Raw genomic sequence first — 27,515 nt, 5'->3', positions numbered from 1 at the left:
AGGGGGTTGGACCAGATGGCCCAGGAGGTCCCTTCCAACTCTACGATTCTATGATTCTGGGTCAATTGAGTAATGGGTGCGATGATGTCTGAAAAGGTTTTAATGAACTGCCTGTAAAAATTGGCAAATCCAATGAATCGTTGAACCTCCTTCACAGACCTGGGAATTGGCCATTCTTAAATGGCTTGCGTCTTGCTCGCATCCATGCTGAGACTCTGAGAAATAACATACCCCAAAAATTGCATTTCCGTTTTGTGAAACTCACATTTCTCCAGTTTGATGTATAACTGATTTTGCCGTAAACGATCCAGAACCACGTGCTGCTGGTGCTCTTCTATATTGCTGGAAAAAATCAAAATGTCATCCAGATAAATCACAACAAAAATATTGAGTATATCCCTAAAAATATCCTTTGCCAGATGTTGGAATGTAGCTGGTGCATTGCGCAGGCCAAAAGACATAACAAGATACTCATAATGTCCATATCATGACCAAAAGGCTGTTTCCCACTCATTCCCGAGACGAATCCATACTAAATTGTAAGCACCACGGAGATCTAATTTTGTGAAGATCTTGGCGTGTCGCACCCTCTCGAGTATTTCAGGAATTAGCGGAAGCGGATAAGAGTTCCTGATCGTAACTTTGTTAAGTTCACGGTAATCGATACATGGTCGAAGAGAACCGTCCTTCTTTTTGACAAAGAAGACTGGAGCACCTGCTGGGGAGGAAGATGGTTGTATAAATCCCTTCGCTAAATTTTCGTCAATATACTCTTTGAGAGCTTTCAATTCTGGCCCAGACAAGGGATAAATATTCCCAAATGGAATCACAGCACCGGGAAGTAGTTCCACAGGGCAATCGCATGGCCGATGTGGTGGCAATTTGTCTGCTTTCTTTTTATCGCGTACATCCGCAAAATCTTGATATTCAATTAGTAATTCTAACTCACCTGTGATGGCTGACCTCAGAAGTTAATTCTCCAGATGGTGTCTGTTTACTTGGAAACTGCAATTCTTTCATCCTCCAATCGATAGTTGGATTTTGCTGTTGTAACCATGGTAACCCTAGAATTATAGGAAAGTGAGGGGAGGAAATTAGCAAAAATGATATTTTTTCAGAATGACCCTCCCCCATACGAATCTTCAGAGGTGTTGTTTGAAAGTCTATTGGTCCGGACACCAACGGGGACCCATCCATGGTTTCCATTAACACCGGTGAACGTCTCTTCTGCGAGTGTATACCATGTTTTTTAGCGAATGCAATGTCCATGCAATTGCCGCTAGCCCCAGAATCAATCATGGCCTTACTAGTAATCCAACAAGATTGCACCCAGATCTCAATGGGAATAGTATAAAGTGTGTCCTTTCTGACCTCACCGTAGCAGTACTTATTGGAAATACTACCCCACCCACAGGTGATGATGCTTCTGAACAAGAATCAGAGAAATCTGGGGTCTCGTCCAGCATCATTTCTCTGCAAGTATTTGACTGAGAGCAAACAGAAGATCGGAAAAGTCACATTCGATTACCGCAGCTGCGGACTTGCGATTTTTTTCCGGGACAGACCGAGATGTAGTGACCCGATCTTCTGCAGTAGAAACACAAATTTTCTCTGAAGCGATGTTCCTTGCGTGCGTCGATGTTACTCCTCCGAACCGCATCACTCATAGGTTCAGACTAAGCCGGAGAAGACGGCTTGTTTTAGGTTTCCCTGGTGGAAGATGGGAGGAATATGGGGTTATTATGATTGGCCTCCGCCCACCTCTCTTGCCGACGCTCCGTGAGACAAATATCTATCCGGATACAATGATTTATAAAGTCAGTTAAATTAGGAGGTGATTCACCCCGAGCCAGTTCATCTTTAAGGGTATGTGCACATAAAGTTTTTTGTCTCTGCGGATTTTGTAGAGAAAAATCGCAGGAATTCCGCAGGACAAAGTGCTGCGGTTTTTCTGCGGTATATCTGCGGTTTATCTGCGGTTTTACACCTCATAATGGATGAGGTGTAAAACTGCAGCGTTTCTGCACCAAACAATTGACATGCTGCGTTTTGAAAACCGCAGCAAAACCGCGCGGAAAAAAACGCAGCATGTGCACAGCTTTTTTTTATTTCCACAGGAAATAAAGGTACTGTACAACGCAGCAGAATCTGCTGCATTTCTGCAGAGCCAAAAACGCTGCGGAAACGCAGCAGAAACCGCAAAGTGTGCACATACCCTAATAGTAGCAGACAAACCCCTCCTGAACACTGCATATTTTGCTGAGTCACACCATGTAGTGTCCAGCACCCACCTCCGAAATTCCATAGCATATTCCACCACAGGACGCTTTCCTTGACGAAGTGTTAATAATGCAGCTTCTGCCGTGACATTACGGTTGGGATCATCGAACATCTGACACATGGCAGCAATAAAGTCATTTAGAGAATTCAAACATGCATCATTGGTTTCAATCAGCGGATTTGCCCAGGCTAAAGCTTTGCTTGTCAGCAGCATTATCATGGTTAACACCTTGTCCCGTTCGGTTGCGAACTGAGCCGTATGTGCAGAAAAATACAATTGACACTGGTTCAGAAACCCACGGAATTTCTCTCTTTCTCTACCAAACCTGAATGGTGGGAGTTTGGGAAAAACCGGACCTGGAGCTGGAACAGGGGCTGGAACCGCAGCTGCGGCTGTAGTCTCCACATTTGAGAGGCTATAGCCTGGATAGAAGTATCAGCCACAATTACATTGTGATTAGTTTGGGACTAATGCCCCCAGCATGGTCTTAATCGCCTGAAGCTCTCCATGCAGTCCTGTGACAAATGAGCACAGCTTTTTCACCCGTGTCTCCATTGTATCTGACCCAGTGAGCTCCATCTTTGAGGCTTGTGTATTCTGTTATAATTTTATACTAAAGTTCTATGAAGCCCAACGACGTGGGTCAGAAATGAAGACAAACACGGTATATCACAGTTCAAGATGTAAATATCTATTGGTAGAGATATGAACTTCCGGATAACAGATGCAAACTGCAACGTTACAGATAAGCAGGCAATAAGACAGTCTTTAGAGTGGGCAGATATAGTAGTACAGACCGAGGGTGCGAGTATGAGTACAGCAATGCAGGCTCCTAATGGAGGGCAGACCGTAGCCGGGGTGGGTGCAGAGCCGGAGGAAAGCAACAGAGTCCTTTCATGGTACGTAGATCAAAACAGGTGGGGTATCCTGAAGACTAGAAGAAGCAAGCAGGTTCCAGGTTCTTCCAGCTTGGCAGCAAGTAAGGTACAAGATACTCAAGCAAGGCATAGTGTGCAAAGTTCCCTTATATATACAGTAGACAGGAAAACAAGGAGTATCAGACAGGAAACAAGATGGCCCCTGTGAAGCCAGCAACTCCATTTTGGTTGAGGGCAGTATCCAACTGAACTAAGGTCAAGAGCAGACACAACAGGTACACAGTCCCAGTCCTTACACCCATATAATATTCTAACCTTGAATTTATTCTATAAAACTCCCATATAATATTCTCACCTTGACTTTATCCTATAAAACTCCCATATAATATTCTCACCTTGAATTTATCCTATAAAACTCCCATATAATATTCTCACCTTGAATTTATCCTATAAAACTCCCATATAATATTCTCTCCTTGAATTTATCCTATAAAACTCCCATATAATATTCTCACCTTGAATTTATCCTATAAAACTCCCATATAATATTCTCACCTAGAATTTATCCTATAAAACTCCCATATAATATTCTCACCTTGAATTTATCCTATAAAACTCCCATATAATATTCTCACCTTGAATTTATCCTATAAAACTCCCATATAATATTCTCACCTTGAATTTATCCTATAAAACTCCCATATAATATTCTCACCTTGAATTTATCCTATAAAACTCCCATATAATATTCTCACCTAGAATTTATCCTATAAAACTCCCATATAATATTCTCACCTTGAATTTATCCTATAAAACTCCCATATAATATTCTCTCCTTGAATTTATCCTATAAAACTCCCATATAATATTCTCACCTTGAATTTATCCTATAAAACTCCCATATAATATTCTCACCTAGAATTTATCCTATAAAACTCCCATATAATATTCTCACCTTGAATTTATCCTATAAAACTCCCATATAATATTCTCACCTTGAATTTATCCTATAAAACTCCCATATAATATTCTCACCTTGAATTTATCCTATAAAACTCCCATATAATATTCTCACCTTGAATTTATCCTATAAAACTCCCATATAATATTCTCACCTTGAATTTATTCTATAAAACTCCCATATAATATTCTCACCTTGAATTTATTCTATAAAACTCCCATATAATATTCTCACCTTGAATTTATCCTATAAAACTCCCATATAATATTCCATCCTTGAATTTATCCTATAAAACTCCCATATAATATTCTCACCTTGAATTTATCCTATAAAACTCCCATATAATATTCCATCCTTGAACGCACGCCGCGTGCATCATGTTTTTGTACAATTTGTGAATAATATATATAGGTTCTCCTCATCTGAGTTATTTTTCATTGTCAACAACATACGATTTTCCTGTAATTCATTTCTCGCACTCTCTGTATAATAATGACTTTTCCCTGTGTGGGATTTTTGATAAAAAGGTTGACAACTAGTTGGACAACCCCTTCTCATTCCTCATGTTTGGTCTTGTTAAAATAAAAACACTTACACAAACCTCCCATGCTGGCTCCGTTTCAGTGGTGTCGGCACTTGTGTTCTTCTGTCTCTTTTGAGGTTGTTACATCATGTGAGCCCTGTGCCCAATCAGCGCTGACGTCACTGTCCCCACCTTTGGACAAATCAAGCATCATGAGGCCGCCAGAGAGCAGCCGCAGCCCTGGCTTCATGTTGATGTCCAATACGTCCGAAGGCAGGAACAGTGAAGCTGCCGGTGATTGGGTGCAGGGCTCGTGTGATGTGAGAACCTCACATAAGCCCCAGGACAGTGAGTCTCAACACCACTGAAGTGGAGCTGGCACGCCAGCGGAGTATGAGTGTTTTTATTTTAATGAGGCCAAACATGAGGAATGAGTTCACTGAGAAAAACAAATATATATATATACCGTATTTTTTGGACTATAAGACACACCTAGGCTTTAGAGCAAGAAATTAGGAAAAAAAATTGAAGCAAAAAATGTAGTCAATTCTGTACTTAATATCCCCTATCCTGGTATGCATGGCCCCCTCATCCCTACCCTGGTATGCATGGCCCCCTCATCACTACCCTGGTATGCATGGCCCCCTCATCCCTACCCTGGTATACATGGCCCCCTCATCCCTACCCTTGTATGCATGGCCCCCTCATCCCTACCCTGGTATGCATGAATCCCTCATCCCTCCCTGTTGTGAATTCACTTTCTGGCCTACCTCTGATTACTAGTGAAGGTAGTGGAGCTGGTTCTCTTTCCGGGCTCCCTCTGGTGGCTACTGGAAGTAATGGAGCTGTACTAATTAACAGTGGCCTGCCACCTGATGATGAGGAGGATGACTGGATATCTGTAATTTCTGACTGGATTTAAGACAGCTGACTCCCTCTATCCCTGCTGGTGACTTTTTCCTGCCTCCTGAGGTCTTAGTTTCCAGCTCAGTCCCTGCATGCTCAGCTAAGTGCTCTTTTGCTATTGTTCACATTTGATTTGGTTTTGTCTATTTTAGGTTTGTGTGGTCAGCCAGCCCCGGTGGGGGCTGTGCTGAATTTCCATCCTTATGTTACTGTTTGTGCCAGTTTGTTTTTGTCCCTTATTAGATTGTCCTCTTTTTGCTCTGCTTTCAGAATATACCAGAGTGCTGATATAGTGGGCGAAGTCTAGTGACTTCAGTATTTTTCTATCAGACGTGTTGGGCATTTTTTGCAGGGTTTTTTGCATGATTGCAGACAGAGTCCTTTCCTGTCCTGTCTAGTTAGTGTGGGCCCCATCGTTTGCTCAGTCTATTTTCCTACCTGCGTTTGTGTTTTCATCTTGTCTCACCGACAATATATGTTTGGGGGCTATCTATTCCTTTGGGGTCTGCTCTGGGACAGTTTAGATTTCCCCTTTCTTGCTTTAGGCTTATTTAGTTCTCCGGCTGTGTCAAGGCGTCTAGTATCATCGTAGGTACGCTCCACGGCTACTGCTAGTTGTGTGGATAGGATCAGGGGGGTCTGCAATCCGCTTAGTTACCAACCTCTCTGGTTTTCTGTGGCTTGGTCTTGCTTTCCTCCTCGGTGACCCAATCACAACACCTACCCTGGTATGCATGGCTCTCTCATCCTTATCCTGGCATGCATGGATCCCTCATCCCTACCCTGGTATGCATGGATCCCTCATCCCTATCCTGGTATGCATGGCCCCCTCATCCCTATCCTGGTATTCATGGATCCCTTATCCCTACCCTGGAATGCATGCCCCCTCATCCCTACCCGTTATGCATGGCTCCCTCATCCCTACCCTGGTATGCGTGACCCCCTAATCTCTATCCTGGTATGCATGGCCCCCTCATCCCTATCCTGGTATGCATGGCTCCTCATCCCTACCCTGGTATGCATGGCCCATCAACCCTATCCTGGTATGCATGGCCCTTGATCCTTATCCTGGTATGCATGGCCCTTCATCCCTATCCTGGCAGGAATTATCACTCTCATCCCTATACTAGTATGCATGGCCCCATCCCTACCTGGTATACAGGGCCCCCATCTTATCCTGGTATGCAGGGCCCCATCCCTATTCTGGTATGATTGACCCCCATCTCAGTCCTGATATGCATGGCGCAATCCTTATAATTGGCCACCACCCCCATCCTGGTATGCATGGCCCCATCAGAAAACATTAAAAAAAAAACCACAAAATATTACACTTACCTACAGGCGCTCCCTCGCAGCGTCTGCTCCGGTGCCAGCAACTGCTTTATGCTTGTAAGCAGCACATGGCAGGGATGACATGCATTGCTCACAAGCAGAGCACAGCTGCCGGAGTACTCGCTGGGACTGTGCGCACAGAGAGCAGTGAGCATTCATTCCTCTTCAGTAGCGCGCAGTGTCAGCCACTGGCTTCCTGCTGCTACCGGTGGTCACGTGTGCCACTGCTTAAGAGAAATGAATATTCATTGGATTCATTCATTCATCAGAAGACTATTTATTATTGAACTATATTCAAGCGGGACTAGACGAAGAAAACCCTAAAATCATGTATCATGTTAACCGAAACAATCAGAAAACTAGCCACATATTGGCCGATCCCAGACCTCAAACTATATACTGTGTAAGTTTATAAGCCCCTCCAGTGTCAGGAATAGATAGTATGTGACAATACCGTATATACCACTCAGGGAACACTTACCTTTCAGAGATAATTTCCATATTCATACTAAATAATGGCACAGATCTCCCAGACATTATGATTGCACATATCCCTAGTCTTTACAACGATATTGCACTCATTCCCTGACAGACAGCAGCATGGCCATTAGTTAGAAGCTGCTAATGATCTTTGGAGCAGGTAAGTTTTCCCTGAGTGGTACATATTGGGCCGTCTGAAGACTGAGTTTAGTCTAGGACAATTTGTCTGCACTACTAATTATCAGCAGTTACATTACCAAACTAGGGCAGTCCCTATAGGAGAAAACACAAGAATTATACTGTATTGTCACATACTATCTATTCCTGACACTGGAGGGGCTTATATACTTATGAAGTATATAGTTTGAGGTCTGGGATCTGCCAATATGTGGCTAGTTTTCTGACTGCTTCGGATAACATGATTTTAGTTTTTTTTGGCCAGATTCTCGCTTGAATATAGGTCAATATTAAAGAGTCTCCTGATGAGTCGCCTTTGGTGAGGACGGTGAAACCCGTAGAAATGAGAGGCTTGGAGAGCGAGTGTTTATACGTCACCTCACCCTATATACTGAACTGTGGGGCACATGATTTATTTATTAGTCACCTACTGTCTTACCTTCAGGGGGTGAATTATGGGTATAGTTTTACATTTGGAATTAATAAAGTTTAGTTTTATCCTTTTGTCAGCAAACATGAGGAATGACAAGAGACAACCCATTTAAGAAGATTCAATTTTGGTTTAAACTATTCGAACATTATAAATATAAAAAAAGGCTTCTCCCCTATGTGACATCTCTGATATTTATTAACACTTGATAACCAAGTAAAATATTTCCCACATTAAGAAAATAAAAAAGGCTTCTCCTCTGTGTGACTGCTCTGATGTCTAACAAGAAGCGCTTTCTGGTTAAAACATTTCCCACATTCTGAACAGGAAAAAGGCTTCTCCCCTGTGTGAGTTCTCTGATGTCTAACAAGAGGCGCTTTCTGGTTAAAACATTTCCCACATTCTGAACAGGAAAAAGGCTTCTCCCCTGTGTGAGTTCTCTGGTGATTAACCAAATTTGATTTATGGTTAAAACATTTCCCACATTCTGAACATGAAAAAGGTTTCTTCCCTGTGTGGGTTATTTGGTGTTGCTTAAGAGTCCCTTTACGGTTAAAACATTTCCCACATTCTGAACATGAAAAAGGCTTCTCCCCTGTGTGAGTTCTCTGATGTCTAACAAGAAGCGCTTTCTGGTTAAAACATTTCCAACATTCTGAACATGAAAAAGGCTTCTCCCCTGTGTGAGTTCTCTGGTGATTAACCAAATATAATTTCTGGTTAAAACATTTCTCACATTCTGAACATGAAAAAGCCTTCTTCCCTATGTGGGTTATTTGATGTTGCTCAAGAGTCCCTTTATGGTTAAAACATTTCTCACATTCTGAACATGAAAAAGGCTTCTCCCCTGTGTGGGTTCTTTGGTGTTGCTCAAGATTCCCTTTACGGTTAAAACATTTCCCACATTCTGAACATGAAAAAGGCTTCTCCCCTGTGTGGGTTCTTTGGTGTAGCGTAAGATTCCCTTTATGGTAAAAACATTTCCCACATTCTGAACAGGAAAATTCCTCCATTGCTTTAGGAGCAGTTTGTATTTTAATGCCTCTTTTGTGAGTTTGATTTTCCTTAGTAGTCAGTAATGAATCAGAAGATGGGACCTGTTTCATAGGATCAGATGACAGATCTTTGCTGTGAATGGATGATGATATATCTGGAGTAATGGCATTCACTTCAGTTGTATCTTGTAGGATTTCAAGATCATCAGATTTAACAATTGAAGATGTCAGCTGTCCCTCTGATCTCCTGATACAGTCATCTGCTAAGATAAAAAACAATTATTATTTTGTATTAAAATATCCTTGAGTTTTATATTTTTGAACACTTCTACTTAAACTGTCCATAAAAATGGCAAGCTATGTAAAAACTTTAATTATTTACCAAGACAATGACAGTTCACAGTCTAATAGAAAACCTTGTTGGATGAGCCAGTAGTGTGTGGTGTTCAACTGTTTGTTCATTCTGCCTCCCAAATATCGAATAAAAAAGAAACCAATCAATGTTATGTAGGCGAAAAGAATACCAATTCTCATCTCACAAAAAACAAGTCCCCACTCAGGTCCATCATCTGTCAATGGAAAAACAGAGGTTCCCACACTATTAGTGGCTCAAAGGCTGCTGAAAAGCAACAAGGTTTCTATAAACCAATCCAGCAAAATCCGCTCTCACTTCGGAGTCTTGCAGTGTGCGCAAACAACATTTAGGATCCCTGTATTTAGCAATATTATAGAGAGAAGAACCCACTTAATTTGCGGTGTCTCCTGGAGCACAATCTGGGCACTATGTGCTGGGTAATAAAATGGCAGATGTGTAATTTTCCCTCTCCAACATCCACTGCGTGTTAATTTCTGGAAAGTGAATGTGGAGTCAAAATATTCACTCCTCCTACACATGTGGTCTAAATTGTTGGTACCCCTCGTTTAATGACAGAAAAACCCACAATGGTCACAGAAATAACTTGAATCTGATGAATGTAATAATAAATAAAAAATCTATGAAAATGAAGAAACGAAAGTCAGACATTGCTTTCCAACCAGGCTTCCACAGAATTAAAAAAATATAAACCTCATGAAATAGGCCTGGACAGAAATTATGGTACCCTTAACTTAACCGCTTCATGACTGCCAACGGTAGATAAACGTCGGTGCTAGCAGGGCTTTGTGCAATGCCGACGTTTGTCTATGGTCAGTGGTTTTGTGCTCATCAGGACCCCAACGTACCTTGTAACGAGGGGATTCCGCGGCACAATGCTTCCTGTGACCCCCGACCTATTGAGACCTGATTGCTTCAGGACCTGATGACGTCAGCGTCACACCAGCCAATGAGACAAGTCACTAGGAAAGTTTGTTGTAGCAGTGAACTTTCCCGGGTGATCTGCCTCATAAAACCGCTGTTTCTCCTCAGATCTCCTGTCAGAGAGAGATTAGAGGAGAAACAGTGTTACAAGTGCTGCTGACAGGTAAGGCTGGTTAGGGTTAGTGCTATAGTTAGGGTCAGTGTAGGGGCTAAAGTTAGAGTTACTGCTAGGCTAAAGTTAGAGTTACTGTTAGGCTAAAGTAAGGGTTACTATTAGGGTTAGGGTTGGGGTTAAAGTTAGGGTTACTGTTAGGGTTAATGTAGGGGCTAAAGTTAGGGTTACTGTTAGGCTAAAGTTAGGGTTGCTGTTAGGGTTACTGTTAGGCTAAAGTTAGGGTTACTGTTAGGGTTAGGGTTACTGTTAGGCTAAAGTTAGGGTTGCTGTTAGGGTTACTGTTAGGCTAAAGTTAGGGTTATGGTTACTGTTAGGCTGAAGTTAGGGTTACTGTTAAGCTAAAGTTAGGGTTTATTCTAAAGTTAGGGTTAGGCTAAAGAATTAGGCTTTTCTCAATTGTCTCCCCAATAATTTGGTCACGTCAGTCAGTCACTACACAGTTTTCTTTTTCCGGAAAAAAAAATAAAAAGGAATAAAATGGCCCGTCAGTATTATAGTGCAGAGGAGGCTGATGCACTTTTATGTTCTGACAGCGAAGAAAGTGCAGTGTCAGATGGTGATGTGGATTTCGAGGGCTTTAGTAGCAGCGACAGTGATGACTCAGAAATAAGCAATTCATCAGCCAGAATCCACGATCTTATTATGCTAGGTCAAATTTATGGAACCAACTAATATCCTAGAAATGAAAAATTTTTTAGAACTTACATTCCCTATGGGGAAAGCAAGCATTCGGTCCTATCGCCCTGTTCAAGCCACCCCTATGTTTTCTGCTGTTCTTCCTAGGACCCGTTATGAAATGCTCATGAGATTTTGGCATTTTAATGACAATAGTCAATGCCTGCCCAGAGATGCCCCAGAACATGACAGACTATTCAAAATCAGACCCATCATCACAGACATGACAGAAAAGTTCTTGTTCTTAAAGCTCTACACCCCAACAGAAAACATTTCCATTGATGAGTCCCTTGTAAAATTCAAAGGAAGACTGCACCTCAAGCAATTTATTCCTTCTAAGAGGGCAAGGTTCAGAATAAAGCTCTATAAAATGTGCGAGAGTTCAACTGGATACACATCAGCTTTTCACATTTATGAGGGGAAAGAGAGCCAACTAAACCCACCAGGAGGCCCTACTTATCTGGGAACATCTAGAAAAATCATTTGGGAGCTAATAACTCCATTTTTACAAAAAGGCTACAATCTGTATGTTGACAACTACTACACCAGCATACCTCTATTTAAAAGTCTGGTTGAACATAACATAGGGGCTTGTGGGACCATTTGCAAAAACCGTCAGGGGTTTCCACAATCATTGGCCAACAAAAAGTTCCGAAAGGGGCAGTCAGGGACTTTACGTAATGGAGAGCTGCTTGTCCTTAAGTATAAGGATAAAAAAGATATTTTTATCCTGCGCTCGATCCACACAGATGCCACAAGGGCCACTGCAGACCAACAGGGATCCACTACTCCAAAACCTGTGTCTGTCATTGACTACAACAAATATATGGGGGTGTGGACCTTGCAGATCAGGTTCTACAGCCATACCAGGTGTAACGGGGTCTACCAAGCTGGAGTACCTCTTTCAGTACCACCCCGTGTTTTCAGAGGTCCGCTCTGCGTTGGCTGGAGTCTGAATGAATGGCGCTGGCTGGAATTCCTCTGAGTGCATGGGCGCATATAAAAGATCACTGCTTCTCCATATATTTCCAGTCTGACAACACTTTACTCACAGGACACAGAATATATCACACAGATAAAGAGGGCCGGCCAATAGACAAGCGTCAGGCCAGACATGCATTACAAAAGCCGCAGGTGGCCGGAGCCTGCGGATATTTACTGTGTAAATTACAAAGGTGGGGGGAGGGCGGACACTGCTGATACATTAGGGACATGCATCTCACATGGAACCTATTATATATACATATAACTGCACAACATATTCTGGGTGCTGAGTGGTTCTGTAACACCAGTTATCAAGAAAATCATATATCTGGTATAAAAAGTTAGTAATTTAGTTGTTTCAGGTGGCCAAGTATAATTCTTTTGTCTTATACAAAAAAGCAGGAAATGCAGATACTTTCCTTGATTATCAGGAAAAGGTCACTGAAAATCTTCTTTGAAAATTTTGTCCCCGCCAATCCTTTAGAATCTGAAGATGTCAGAAGACTCACTGAGCGACATTTTATTGCACTCATCCCAGTAACTGAAACAAGAAAGAACCCCCAGAGAAGATGTCGTGTATGTTCCTAGAGAGGAATGAGGCATGATACCCACTATTATTACCCACAATGCCCATCACTGCCAGCCTTATGCCTCCATGACGGCTTTACAATCTTCCACACAGAACCACGTTTTTGAACTGTTTTGACAATCAAGCATTTGGATTGTTTAGTGACAGACACATTTGAGTAGAGCTGACTTAACAATTTCCGGGGGTAGGTGGGGGGAGGTCTCCAGAGACACAAGCTGGGCACAATATATTGGGCACTACAATGACATTTTTGCAATTTTTGCTTGAAACTTCCACTACGAGTTTCTGGAAATCATCCATGTAGTGAAAATGGTCACTATATCCATAGACGAATTCACAGAGTGGTGTCATTACGAAAATGGGGTCACTTGAGGGAGGATTCTGTTGTTCTGGCACTTAGCAGCTCTCCAAAGTGCCATAACGGCAGAATCCCTCCTGAAGTGACCCCAATTTTGGAAATGACACCCCTCTGCGAATTCATCTATGGGTGTAGTGACCATTTACCTATCTACCTATTTTCCAATGTAAAATCTGGAGATAAAACATTTTAGTGGTAAAAATATAATTGTTTTTTCTTCACTGCCCAATGGTATAATTTTCTATGGAACAGCAGTGGTGTCAGTATGCTCACTACACTAGAGTTCGTTCAGGGAAGTATTTGGTAAAATGCAGTCACTTTTGGGGGCTTATGCTGTTCTGGCACCTCAGGGGCTCTGACAATGTAACATGTCACCCACAAACAATTCCAGCATTCCAGCAAAATCTGCACTTCAATATAGCGCTCCTTCTCTTCCGAGCTCTGCCATGCGCATAAACAGTGGTTTACCCCCACATATGGGGTGTCAGAATACTCAGGACAAATTGCACAACAACTTTTGGAGTCCAATTTCTCCTGTTACCCTTTGGAAAAAAAAAATGGAGGGCGAAAAGATCTTTTTTTTTTTTTTGGGAAAAAATATGATTTTTTGTTTTCACGTTTCTACGTAATTAACTTCTGTGAAGCACTTGGGGGTTCAAAAAGCCCACTACACATCTAGATAAGTTGGGGGTCTAGTCTCCAAAATGTGGTCACTTATTGGGGGTTTCCACTGTTTAGGCACATCAGGGGCTCTCCAAACGCAACATTGCATCTGCTAATTATTACAGCATATTTTACATTCAAAAAATCAAATGGCGCGCCTTCCCTTCCGAGCCCTGCCATGCACCCTAACAGTAGTTATCCCCACATATGGGGTATCGGCATGCTCAGGAGAAATTGCAAAACAAAATGTATAGTCCATTTTCTCCTGTTACCCTAGCGAAAGTAAAAAAAATTAGGTCTAAATGAAAATTTTTGTGAAAGAAACACCAAGGTTACTTACCGGTAGCCGTTTTTTCCGGAGCCCATGACGGCACACATGAGAGAGGGGATCCGCCCAGTCAGGACAGGAACCCTACTGAAGATAAAAGGGCGGTACCTCTCCCTCGCTTCAGTTGGTTTACAGAGCATGAGAGGCCCCCCGGGTTAGTACACATGGTAAAACTATCACCACATTATATCTAACTAAAAAAACACCCAAACTATAGTGCACACCAAAGGAGTGAAAAGGGGGGAATATACAGGTGCCGTCATGGGCTCCGGAAAAACCGGCTACCGGTAAGTAACCTTGGTGTTTTCCCGTCTCCCATGACGGCACACATGAGACTTTTGTAGAATAAGACACCTTAGGGAGGGACCACCGCTTGCAGCACCCTTCTACCAAAGGTTAGGTCAGTAGAGGAAGTCAGATCAAGTCAGTAGTGCTTAAAAAAGGTGGAAGGTGAGGACCAAGTAGCGGCTTTACAAATTTGTTCAATTGATACCTCAGCCTTCTCTGCCCAGGAGGTAGCCACGGCTCTGGTGGAGTGAGCCTTGATGCCTTCTGGAACCGGAGCGCCACTTGCGGAGTAGGATAACATAATGGCCTCCCTGATCCATCTGGCAATGGTACTCTTAGCTACCCCGTGCCCTTTTCTACTACCCTGAAAGGCTACAGAAAGGGACTGATCTTTCCTCCACTGACTAGTTACTGACATATATTGTAATATGGCTCTTCTTACATCTAATGTATGGAACTTTTGCTCCCCAGGGTTTCTAGGATTGTTACAGAACGCTGGCAAGGAGATCTCCTGAGTCCTATGAAACTTTTGGACTACCTTGGGGAGATAGGCGGGGTCTGGTCTTAGAACCACTCGGTCCTCCAAGATCTGTGTATATGGAGGACATATAGACAGAGCTTGAAGGTCGCTGACTCTTCGGGCTGATGTTAAGGCTACCAGTAAGACAGTTTTAAGTGTAAGTAGCTTTGGTGACAGTTCTAGTAGTGGTTCAAAGGGGTCTTTGGTTAAGGCCTCTAAGACTAGGTTGAGGTCCCAGGGTGGTATCTTTGGGATAATGACCGGCCTTGACCTGCCACAGGACTTTATGAATCGAGACACCCACCTATTGGCTGCTAAGTTGCAGTTATATAGGGCCCCCAAAGCTGAGACTTGAACTTTGGGTGTGTTAGTGGCTAACCCCAGTTATAGCCCCGACTGTAAGAACTCTAGGATAGGTCCCACTGGCGCTACATCCCCCAAGGGTTCCCCAGGAAGTCTAGGAACTTTTTCCACGTTCTATCGTAGATTTGGGATGTTATAGGTTTCCTACTTTTCAACAGGGTGGAGACTAACCCTGGAGAGAATCCCTGGCGACTCAGTAGCACCCTCTCAAATTCCAGGCTGCTAGATGGAAGCCCTTCACCTGAGAGTGGACCACTGGTCCCTGGGAGAGCAGGTCTGGAATCTCCGGTAGTATCCATGGATCTGTCACTGACATGAGCTTCAGAAGGGAGAACCAAGGCCTTCTCGGCCAAAACGGAGCTATAAGAATTATTCTCGCTCGATCCTCCCTGATTTTCCTGACCACTACTGGGATCATTGTTATCGGGGGAAATGCATAGGCCAGGATGAACTTCCAGGGTATTTGTAGGGCATCTACTGCAAAGGGGTTTTCCCTTGGGTTTAGTGAGAACTTCCTGACCTTCCGGTTGTGTGCGGTAGCGAACAGGTCTATTTCTGGTTTGCCCCAGGCCTGAACTATTTGTTGGAAGACTTGGGGGTTTAGGGACCATTCCCCTTGTCTTAGGTGCCTGCGACTCAGGAAGTCTGCCTGTATATTTTCCGCCCCCTTTATGTGCAGTGCTGTGATGGATAACAGATGTTGTTCTGCTAGCTGGAAGAGTAGATCTGATATTTGCATGAGGCCCCGAGATCTCATTCCCCCTGGTGATTGATGTAGGCTACTACTGCTTGATTGTCCGTCATGACCCGGGTGTGGCGGCCCCGAAGTAAGGGAAGGGAATGTTTCACGGCTTTTTCCACTGCCCATAGTTCTTTTACATTTGAACCATGATCCCTTTCTAGCGAGGACCAGGTCCCCTGTATTGAGTGGGATCTCAGGTGTGCTCCCCATCCTGTGGCACTCGCGTCTGTTGTAATGATGTCCTCGACTGTTTTTTGCCACAGGACACCGGCTGTTAGATTCTTTTCTACAGTCCACCAGAGCAGGGAATCTCTTACAGCCACTGAGAGACATAGTTTGCCTTCTAAATGCCCTTTTAATTGTTTCTGTGCTGACAGAACTTCCCACTGTAGTTGCCTTAAGTGGTACTGCGCCCATGCTACTGCGGGTATGCATGATGTCAACGAGCCTAAAAGGGACATTGCGTTCCTCAGTGTCATATTTGGCCTTTGTATTGCTGTGCGAACTAGGCCCTTTATCTTGGTCACTTTGCTCTCTGGTAGGAAGCAGCGTTGTTGCTCGGAGTCCAATATCAACCCTAGGAAGGATTGCTCTTTTACTGGGGTTATCCTTGACTTGGGGATGTTTACTATCCATCCTAATCCTACTAGAATTGCTATCACTTCCTTCACTTGATGTGTGCAGTGGGACTCCGACCTCCCTATTACCAGAAAGTTGTCTAGGTATGGGACGATCACTATGTCCCTGGAAGGCAGAAAAGACATTACTTCGGCCATTACTTTAGTGAATACTCTGGGGGCTGTAGACAGGCCAAATGGAAGGGCTGCGTACTGGTAGTGCTTCACCTGCCCCTGGACATAGAGCACTACTCTCAAATATTTTTGATACTCCCGAAGAATTGGGATGTGATAGTAGGCATCTTTTAAGTCTATCACTGCCATGAGGCAATGCTGGAACGGGATCTTTGTGGCCGTGTTGATTGACTCCATTTTGAAGGAGCAATTGTCTACCCACTGATTGAGTCTCCTCAGGTTGACAATGGTTCTCCAAGAGCCGTCTGTTTTTTGTATTAAGAAGAGGGGGGAGTAGAACCCCCTTCCTTCTTCTTGCACTGGGACTTCCTGTAGGACTTGTTTTTTCACTAGTCCCAAGACTTCAGTCTCCAGGGCCAGCTGTTGCTCTTGGGCTTTCCTTCTGCGTGTCATTATGAAGGTATGCCTGGGCGGACGGATGAATTTTATTTTTAAGCCATCCTTGATTATATTTAGGACCCATGTACTGGGGGAGATATTTGCCCAGGCGGAAAGAAAGAGAGAAAGCCTTCTCCCTACCTCCGGCCCAACGTCATTGGGTAGATTTTTTTGGAGGAAGTGGAGGGCCCTTTAAACATATAGCCTGATCCTCTTCTTTCTTTAAAGTCCCAGCTTTTTCTATCTCCCGGGGGACGACCCCTGTTAAATCTCCTCCTCCGAAAGGGCTGCTTTTTATGTTCTCCTGGAAATCGGGGAAAGCTTTTCTTCCTATCCCCCGCATGTTCCAAAATCTCTTCTAGTTTTTTCCCAAAGAGGAATTGGCCATCGCATGGAATGGAACATAACCTATGCTTTGATGGCAAATCTCCCGGACACCCTTTAAGCCACATGGCTCGTCTTGCCGCGTTTGACAGGCTTGCTGCTCTAGCTGTTAATCTTGTGGAGTCTGCAGAGGAATCTGCTAGGAAAGCCGCTGCTCCGTGCACCAGTGTCAAATTAGACAGAATTTCGTCCCTAGGAACTCTATCCTTGATCTGGTCCTCTATTTGTTGCAGCCAGACCATGAGGGCACGAGCGGTACAGGTACCAGCTATCGCTGGTTTCAATCCACCTGCTGAAGCTTCCCAGATGTGCTTCAGGAAACCGTCTGCTTTTTTGTCATGCGGGTCTTTCAACACGCCAGAGTCCTCTAATGGTAGGGATACCTTTTTTGAGGATCTGGCTATGGCCCCATCAATTTTTGGGACTTTTTCCCAGGCTTCTGAATCCTTCTGCTCAAAAGGATACCTCCTCTTTGATGCGGAAGGTAAGCCCCCTGACCTCTCCGTTTTTTTCCATTCCCTGTCAATTAGTGCTTTTATTTTATCATTTACAGGGAAGGTACGTTTTCGTTTTTTCTTCAGTCCTCCAAACATTACATCCTCTAATGATTTGGGAGCTTTTTCCTTTTTAAGTAGTAGCCCTAATCGCTCTGACCAGTTTTTCCACATCCTCTGTTAGGAAACATGGACGGCCGCCTAGATCGCTGTCCGAGGAGGATTCTGAGGACTGAGTAGAGGAAGAGGAGGTGGAGGGGGACAAGGATCTTTCCCGCCCCTTCTGCCTTGGCGAGGCCTCTGAATCGGAGCTTCTTCTACGATTTCTTTTATCTTTCTTTTTAAGGGCTGCCTTTAAGGAACCTTTCACCTCCTGTTGAATTAACTGTTTAAGGCTAGTCACCAAATCAGGGGTCTCCTCCTGTATAGTTTTATTTATACAGTCAGCGCAGAGGTCTTTCTGCCACTGATCTGCCAGCGGGTGTTTACATAGGGCGCATTCTCTATTTTTGGTTTTGCTGCTGGCCTTCCTCGACCCCTAGTGATCAAACAGAGAAAATGGAACCCCGTTACCATAAGGGTGACAATCACGTAGATCACTCACCACCGCTGTCAATTAGGGGTACCGATCTCGGAGGCTCCTCACATGCACTCGTGACGTTTCTCCTGGACGTCTGAGTCATGCCGATTGCGTTTATGACTGCCGCTCCCACCACTTGAGCGACTGCTCCTGGTATGTTGGCGGCTCGGCCTGGCATCTGGCGAGAGGTCTTGCTGCTGCTGACGCTGCTGCTGACGCTGCTCGTCTTGCCCCACTTCCATCATGAAGCCTTGGGCATGAGTGCGTCTTCTGTGGTCATCCCCCTTTTGTAAGGGGGATCCACTGCACTCTCCGCCTCCTCCGGTTATCCCACAGCCCCTCCCCCCGCCATGCCGCCGGGATCTCCTTTCGCCGGCCGGCGTTATTTTCTATGGGCGCCGCCATCTTGGATTGCCGGCGCCGCCTCCCGACGTCACGCAGGCACGCCCCCTCCCAGCGTGCCCTGCGTGTGACGTCAGGGGAGCGCGATCCGGAAGTGGCCGTTCCCTGACGCTCCTGGATGCGGCAGAGGGGGAGAGGGTCGGCGCGGCTCCACGGCAGAGCCCCAGGACCCCAGGCCGTGCTGCTTCTGCACCCGCTCGGATGCTGAGCCCCCTGGGGACCCGCGGACGGTGCTTCCCTCCCCCGACGCATGGCGCCCAGGACCCTGCCTGTTCTTCCACGCCGGCACAAGAGAGGGGCAGGTACGTGTTCCTTCAGTACACGGGTCCCTGTCAGGACAGGAAACCCAACTGAAGCGAGGGAGAGGTACCGCCCTTTTATCTTCAGTAGGGTTCCTGTCCTGACTGGGCGGATCCCCTCTCTCATGTGTGCCGTCATGGGAGACAGGAAAAAGTAAATGTTTATTTTTTTCCTTCCACATTCCATTCATTCCTGTGAAACACCTGAAGGGTTAATAAACTTTTTGAATGTGGTTTTGAGCACCTTGAGGGGTGCAACTTTTAGAATGGTGTCACTTTTGGGTATTTTCTGTCATATTGACCCCTCAAATTCACTTCAAATGTGAAGTGGTCCATAAAAAATGGCTTTGTGAATTTTGTAAAAATGAGAAATCGCTGGTCAACTTTTAACCCTTATATCTTCCTACCAAAAAAAATTCTGTTTCCAAAACAATCTCAGAATCACCAAGATACGTTGAAACCTTTTAGAGTTATGATCTCATAAAGTGACACTGGTCAGAATTGAAAAAATTGGACCGGTCACGAAGGCAAAAACAGGCTCTGGCGCGAAATGTTTAATATTTTGTTGCACAACCTTTTGAGGCAATCACTGCAATCAAACAATTCCTGTAACTGTCAATGAGACTTCTGCACCTCTCGACAGGTATTTTGGCCACTCCTCAAGAGCAACTGCTCCAGTTGTCTCGTGTTTGAAGGTTGCCTTTTCCAGACGACACGTTTCAGCTCTTTCCAAAGTTGCTCAATAGGATTTAGGTCAGGGCTCATAGAAGGCCACTTCAGAATAGTCCAATGTTTTCCTCTTATCCATTCTTGGGTGTTTTTAGCTGTGTGCTTTTTGTCTTTATCCTGTTACAAGACCCATGACCTGCGACTGAGACCAAGCTTTCTAACACTGGGCAGCACATTTCTCTCTAGAATCCCTTGAGAGTCTTCAGATTTCATTGTACCCTGCACAGATTCTAGAAACCCTGCGCCAGACGCAGCAAAGCAGCCCCAGAGCATAACAGTGCCTCCTGCATGTTTCACAGTAGGGACAGTGTTCTTTACTTGACATGCTGAGCTGATGTGCCTTGCCAAAAAGTTCCATTTTTGTCTCATCTGTCCATAGGACATTCTCCCAGAAGCTTTGTGGTTTGTCAACATGTAGTTTGGCATAATCCATAAATTGGCTTATGACATTTCGCTGACCCCTCATTGACCTGCCCCTATTATTACATAATGCATATAATAGCACTGATATTATTGTTGATAATGCCTATAATATTGTGGCTATAGTGAGGCTTAGAAAAAAAATTACATCCAGCAAATTGTCACCGGCGATGGCGGCGCCTGCGCAGTAGCATATATAAAAAAACAAAAAACAAATCTGAACTGAGAAAAGTAAGTTAATGTGTATGCACAATGTAAGTGCATATTAACACATGACCATTAACCAGAGAAAACGAAAAGCAAAAAACACAAATATCCTGCACTAAAAGTAAAAAATATACTGCAAATAATACATAAAGGTAATAATAATGAGGGTATTTAGTAAACATAATTTTGATCAAAATAATGTACAAGCCATCCCGCCACGTCACGGCAACCCTTGTGGGACAGTCCCTACTCTAGTATTCAGTATTTGTGCATTCAGTGCATATATGGGTGTGACCGCCCTCTTTCTGAGCTGGGAAAGCCATCCAGTCTGGCCTAAGCTGTTACTAGTGGTTCAGCCGCTCGACCCTTATTCACATTCACGTCACTTGGCAAGTGAAAAGGTATTAAATACTAGAGTAGGGACTGTCCCACAAGGGTTGCCGTGACGTGGCGGGATGGCTTGTACATTATTTTGATCAAAATTATGTTTACTAAATACCCTTATTATTATTACCTTTATGTATTATTTGCAGTATATTTTTTACTTTTAGTTCAGGATATTTGTGTTTTTTGCTTTCAGTAGCGTCTATAAGTAAGAGATAGAGGCTACTGGACAGACGCCGCCGGTGACATTTTGCTGGATGTAATTTTTTTTCTAAGCCTCACAATAGCCACAATATTATAGGAATTATCAACAATAATATCAATGCTATTATATGCATTATGTAATAATGGGGGCAGGTCAGTGAGGGGTCAGCGACCTGTCATAAGCCAATACAGATGAATATGTAATCAGAGCACCACATAAAGCCCCGCCCACAGCCCCGCCCCAGAGCACAAGAATCTCTTTAACTGAAAACTACAAATAAAGATTAACCCCTTAAGGACCAAGCCATTTTGTAGGTTGATGACAGGCCTTAATTTTGAAATCGGACCACTGTCACTTTATGTGGCTATAACTCTGGAACGCTTCAACAGATCCCACTGATTCTGACAATGTTTTTTTCGGGACATTTTGTACTTCATGTTAGTGGTAAAATTTATTCGATATAATGCGTTTATTTATGAAAATGTCACAAAGGAGGAAGAAAAAGACCGGGTTTTTTTCAATGTATCCACGCTGACCACACAAGGACAGAAAAATTCTTCATAGCTGTATTGTGCTGACGCGTTTCGTGGCAGATCTGCCACTTCCTCAGGGCCAAAGAATTACAGTATCTGGTTACAGCAGCAGTTTTAAACAAAATCTTCATGACATCACAATTACATGCAAAAAGACATCACTTCCTGTGGAAACGCCCTGAGGAAGTGGCAGATCTGCCACGAAACGCGTCAGCACAATAAAGCTATGAAGAATTTTTCTGTCCTTGTGTGGTCAGCGCGGATACATTGAAAAACTCGGTCTTTTTCTTCCTCCTTTGTGACATTGGTATCTACAGGAGTCTGCAGCGACCACTGGTTCCTTTCACATTCTGCAAGGGGTTGTGACTGTTCACAACCTGTAACGGTGAGTGCACTAACCATGTATTGTCACCCAAAAAATTACTTTTATCGCCCTATGGGCGCTTTCTTTCCTTAATTTTTTATTTATGAAATTAAAAATAATGGAGATTTGTCAAAAATTTTGAAAATTTTGCAATTCCTAAAACATTTCATTTTTATGCCCTTAAATCAGAGAGTGATGTCACACAAAATAGTTAATAAATAACATTTCCCACATGTCTACTTTACATCAGCACAATTTTGGAAACATAATTTCTTTTTGTTAGGAAGTTATAAGGGTTAAAAGTTGACCAGCGATTTCTCATTTTTCTAACAAAATTTACAAACCCATTTTTTTAGGGGCCACCTCAAATTTGAAGTGAGTTTGAGGGGTCTATATGGCAGAAAATACCCAAAAGTGACACCATTCTAAAATCTGCACCCCTCAACGTGCTCAACACCACATTCAAGAAATTTATTAACCCTTCAGGTGTTTCACAATAATTGAAGCAACGTGGAAGGAAAAAATGAACATTTAACTCTTTTTCCCAAAGATTTTAATTCAAACACAATTTTTTTTTATTTTGTCAAGGGCATCAAGAGAAAATGAACCACAATATGTGTTGTGTAATTTCTCCTGAGTATATCAATATCCCATGTGTGGAGGAAGACCAATCTTTAGGCGCACGGCAGAAGGGAAGGAGCATCATTTGGGGTTTTGAATGTCAAATTGGCTGGAATCGAGAGGGGATGCCATGTCACGCGTGGAGAGCCCCTGATGTACCTCAACAGTGGAAACTCCCCTTAATTGACCCCATTTTGGAAACTAGACCCCCCAAAGAACTTATCTAGATGTGTGGTGAGCACTTTGAACCCCCAAGGGCTTCACAGAAGTTTATAACAAAGAGCCTTAAAATTAAAAAATCATATTTTTTCCAAAAAAAAAATCTTTTCACCCCCAATTTTTATTTTCCTAACTGTAACAGGACCCCAAAAGTTATTGAGCGATTTGTCCTGAGTACGCTGATACCTGATATGTGGGGGTAAACCACTGTTTGGGCGCATGACAGAGCTCAGAAGGGAAGGAGCACCATTTGACTTTTTCAATGCAAAATTGGCTGGAATTCAGATCGGACGCCATGTTGCGTTTGGAAAGCCCCTGATGTGCCCAAACAGTGGAAACCCCCCACAAGTGACCCCATTTTGGAAACTAGACCCCCCAAAGAGCTTATCTAGATGTGTGGTGACACTGGTGAGCACTTTGAACCCCCAAGGGCTTCACAGAAGTTTATAACGTAAAATTAAAAATCATATTTTTTTTAACACAAAAATGATCTTTTTGCCCCTAAATTTTTATTTTCCCAAGGTTAACAGGGGAAATAGAATCCCAAAAGTTATTGTGCAATTAGTCCTGAGTACGCTGATACTCCATATGTGGGGTAAACCACTGTGATCGCCTTACTGCGATCTTTGGGAGGCAGAATGAACAAATCCACAAATGGTGAAGAATTGGCTGTATTTTCACGCCGTTCCTCATCCTTTTTCATGTTTAACTTCTGTCACTCACTAAGAGACGCTTTTTTTGTAAATAGTTTTTGAATCACTGTATTTTGAGGGTTATAATTTTCCCATATTTTGGACCACAGAGTTATGTGAGGGCTTGCTTTTTGCGGGGTGACGGTTTTATTGGTACCATTTTCGGGCACATGATGTTTTTTGATCGCTTTCTATTCTGATTTATGTATTAGGGGATTTTTTTTAAATTATTTTATTATTTTTTTTAAAAAATTTTTTTTACCTTGTCCCTTTATGGGACTTTCACTTTTTTTTTAATTTGGCTGCAGGTATAATACATTGTACTGCTCCAGCATTGCAATGTATTATACCTATGGAGAAAGCTTCTGAGACCATGCTGTGAGTCATCACGGCAGAGATCGGGCCCTGCGATTACATCGTGGGGCTGCCGACCTGAAGGCAGAGGGAGCCCCCGACACGGATGCTGCTCCTGGCAGTTAGTGCAGGAAGCTCAGCCACCGGCAGTGCTGAGCTCCTGCACTGACTGGGTGGTAGATGTTAAAATTTCAGCATCTTCTGCCTGATCAAGCTGTGATTGGTCAGTCAGACTGACTGACCAATCACAGCGTTCTGGGTGCGGGGACTTATGGCATGGTTCCCTGCACCTCTGCCCATGCTTGTCAGCTGTCTGTTTTTACATGCAGTGACAGTTTAAATGCAGGACGGACACAGTCTGCCATGGTGTGGGAACTGACATCCTGCCATGATGGACTGTGTGCATCCTTGGACGTTAAGGGGTTAAACAACAGTAAACCCGAGTGGCCCTCATTTATGGTGGACCATTGGAGCTACTATGGATCCTGACCAGAAGATTAGAGAAAATAATATTGCTCCCCATTTCAGGAGAGATTGTGCAGTAATCTGAATTCCTTAGGATTGAAGACAATGTAATTTATGACGTGGAGAGAATCCATGACACCAGGGCTGGAGCCAACACATCTCCTGCAGGCGGGAATAAATGTATATTACAGCCCTCAGCCACGCACAGCTTAGAGATCTATCAGGGCACAGGTGGAATGTTTGTCCTGGAGATTATCACAATCCTCCTTGAAGTTAGTTGATTTTAATACAACTTTGAAAAGTCAGGATAAAGGGAAACTCTGCTGTTATTGGACAGAAATTCACACTTGGCCTCACAGCACATTTACTGTTGTCGATCATAAAAGGGAAGTTTGGCCAGAAAGACTGGACCTGGTCTTGTAGGGACCATGAGACATTCAGCAGCACAGAAGGGAGAGAAGATTCATCCGATAAGATCTCAGGGATCTAGGAAGCCACCAGCATCATTACCCTCCGCTTTCTCTTACAGGCCCAGCATAAGATTTTTCTACAAGTGATTTTCTATCTTGTCAGCACATTCTACGTACGCTGTCATTTGGCTTTATAGTTACAGATCTGGGCAGGTGACGGTCAGCGTCTCCTAATGTGAAGGAGAGAATGGCTAATGAAATCAATTATTAAACCTTATACAAGTCAGTTCAGATATGGTGTACCAAGATGGCGTCTGTGTCTTCAGACAACACCCTGGAAGGAATCCTTAGAATGCAGAAGCTGAGATACCATATATGGAAGTGAAGCTGAAATGGACCTATCATAGACTGACACTGGCTACTCAGAAGATGGTGTGACACCCATTTCCTGTCTCTTTGTCTTGAGAATAAACTTTAGTTGTGTGCAAGCCTTTACTGAGAAAGGAGTAGACATCTAACTCTGTACTCAGTGTGACTCTTTAAGCGCGCACTCAGCCTATATTGGGTCAGGTACAAGCAATCATATAGATCTCGCTTTAAGGGATCAACCTCACACTAATCCCAGGAGGTAGGTGGATCCTCCAGGTCGTAAGTTCTATTGAAAAGGGCTTTCAATCTTTCAATACGCAAAGTCATTTGAACAGTTTTGGGTGGAGGAGAATGTTGTGGTCTAGAGGCAAAATGGTGATCATGGTAATATGGCCCGACAGTTATGAATGAGTCACCGTAGGAGGCAAAAACAGAAATACTAGCTAAGTCCAGAAACCGAGAGAAGTTGGCAGCTATCGGATTGCAGACCCCTGAACCTATCAACAACAACTAGCAGTAGCCGTGGGGGGTTCCTACGGTGCCCTAGACCCCTCGATCACAGCCGGAGAACTAAATAGCCTAAAGACAGAAAGGGAAATCTAAACTGCCCCAGAGCAGACCCCAAAGCAATAGGCAGCCCCCAACATATAATGAAGGTGAAGCAAGATGAAAAAACACTAACACAGATAGAAAGATAGGCTGAGTAAATGATGGGGCCCAAGCTAACTAAATAGGACAGGATAGAAAAGCTGCTGTCTGCAATCCGCAAAAACCCTATAAAAACAAGAGCCAACAGACTGATAGGGAAAAAAGCCCTGAAGACGCTAGGCTTCAAAAAGACTATATCAGTACTCAGGTATTTTCTGAAGACAGAGCAAAAAGACAAAAAGGAATTCAGCTCACCCCAGCAGGGAATGGCAGAAATCCAGAAAAACAAGGCAAAACAAAACCAAAACACAAAAGCAAAAAGCAGAGCAGAAAACTTAGCTTTTGAGGAGCAGGAATCAGACTGGTCTCCTAGAATCCCTCAGGGAAATCACAGCAAGGCAGAAGGGAGTCGGCTGCCTTATATCCAGTCAGCAATTCCTGTCACCCAGTCATCATCTACCTGCTCAGGTGCTTGGTAATCAGCCTCACTACCTTCCTTCACCAGAAGAGGGAGTTCATCAGACCTCAATGGTGAAGGGGAAAATGAACTCACAACACCCGACTACACCACCGATAAAGCAGCCACAGCCGGTGACTGAGAGGAATCTGTGACGTCTCTGCATTTAGTGGTTACTACTCACCTGGGTAGTCATATGTGGGAATCTCCTCTTTACACCACTCATCACCCCTCACATATGTCTCTGTAGTATTAATATGGGTCAGATCTTCAACCTGAAACAAATATTGTAAAAGTCACCGACAGATGGAGAAGTCCCATCTATGATCAGCTCTAATCCTGCCATCTCCACCGTTCTCATTACACAAGAATAAAACATATAATACTGGTGGATAAAACAAGACTGAGCACAAGACCTTCACAGCCGTCTACACATCATAGGGGAGATCTCCTGACACCTTCTCTCCATCTACCTGATGATCCTGAGGAACACTGGGATCTTCTTGGTTACAGTCCTGTGGAAGAAGAGGACGGGGACATCTCTCTGGTGTTGTCCTCTTACTGGATAGATCTGGAGGAAACACATACAGGGACTGAATTCATTCTCTACATACAGATAATTATAGACCGTGTGTATTTAGTCCTGTCTATTACCTGGAGATGTGAGGGGCTGGGGAACCTCCATTATGACGTTCTTGTACTGATCTCTGTGTCCTTCTAAATACTCCCACTCCTCCATGGAGAAATAGACAGCGACATCCTGACACCTTATAGGAACCTGACACATACAATGATACGTCATCCACCCGTTCTCTTCATAGTGTTACTGTATAATGTCCCAGCATTCCCAGCAGTGTCACCTCTCCAGCCAGCAGCTCAATCATCTTGTAGGTGAGTTCTAGGATCTTCTGGTCATTGATGTCCTCATGGATCAGGGGGTGAGGTGGAGCCCCCGTGATTGGGCTCAGGGGTCTTCCACATCCCTCAGACACAGGGTCCTGACAGCGATCACTAGAGGTCTTCTTCACCACTGTGTAATCCTGGTTATGGAGAGACACATTAATAAATCTCACTACAGACATTTCCAGAGTCCTCACCTCTCCAGTTCTGTCCATCTGTTATTCCCATAGATGAGAATGATGTA

The 27,515-nt window shown here is 43.7% G+C and overlaps 1 protein-coding gene and 1 long non-coding RNA gene across 2 annotated transcripts; both read right to left on the bottom strand.

Moving 5' to 3' along the window:
• Nucleotides 1–228: 228 nt before the first annotated feature.
• On the bottom strand, nt 229–1,704 carry LOC141060224 (uncharacterized). The gene is made up of 3 exons (XR_012222681.1): nt 1,529–1,704; nt 950–1,064; nt 229–342 (listed from the first exon to the last, which is right to left on the bottom strand). It is a non-coding gene; the product is annotated as an uncharacterized lncRNA (long non-coding RNA).
• Nucleotides 1,705–8,141: 6,437 nt separating this feature from the next.
• Nucleotides 8,142–27,173, bottom strand: LOC141060288 (uncharacterized). The gene is made up of 4 exons (XM_073556504.1): nt 27,161–27,173; nt 26,845–26,942; nt 26,556–26,646; nt 8,142–9,223 (listed from the first exon to the last, which is right to left on the bottom strand). The coding sequence occupies exons 1-4, from the start codon at nt 27,171–27,173 to the stop codon at nt 8,202–8,204; spliced, it is 1,224 nt and encodes a 407-aa protein (XP_073412605.1). The 3' UTR covers nt 8,142–8,201.
• Between the last annotated feature and the right edge of the window lie 342 nt (nt 27,174–27,515).

This window comes from Dendrobates tinctorius, unplaced genomic scaffold (genome assembly GCF_039654945.1).
Source record: "Dendrobates tinctorius isolate UK_male_01 unplaced genomic scaffold, ASM3965494v1 ptg000233l, whole genome shotgun sequence".
Lineage (NCBI taxonomy): Eukaryota > Metazoa > Chordata > Amphibia > Anura > Dendrobatidae > Dendrobates > Dendrobates tinctorius.
Note: the sequence above shows the minus strand (reverse complement) of the source record. Positions and strands in the feature narration are given on the sequence as shown.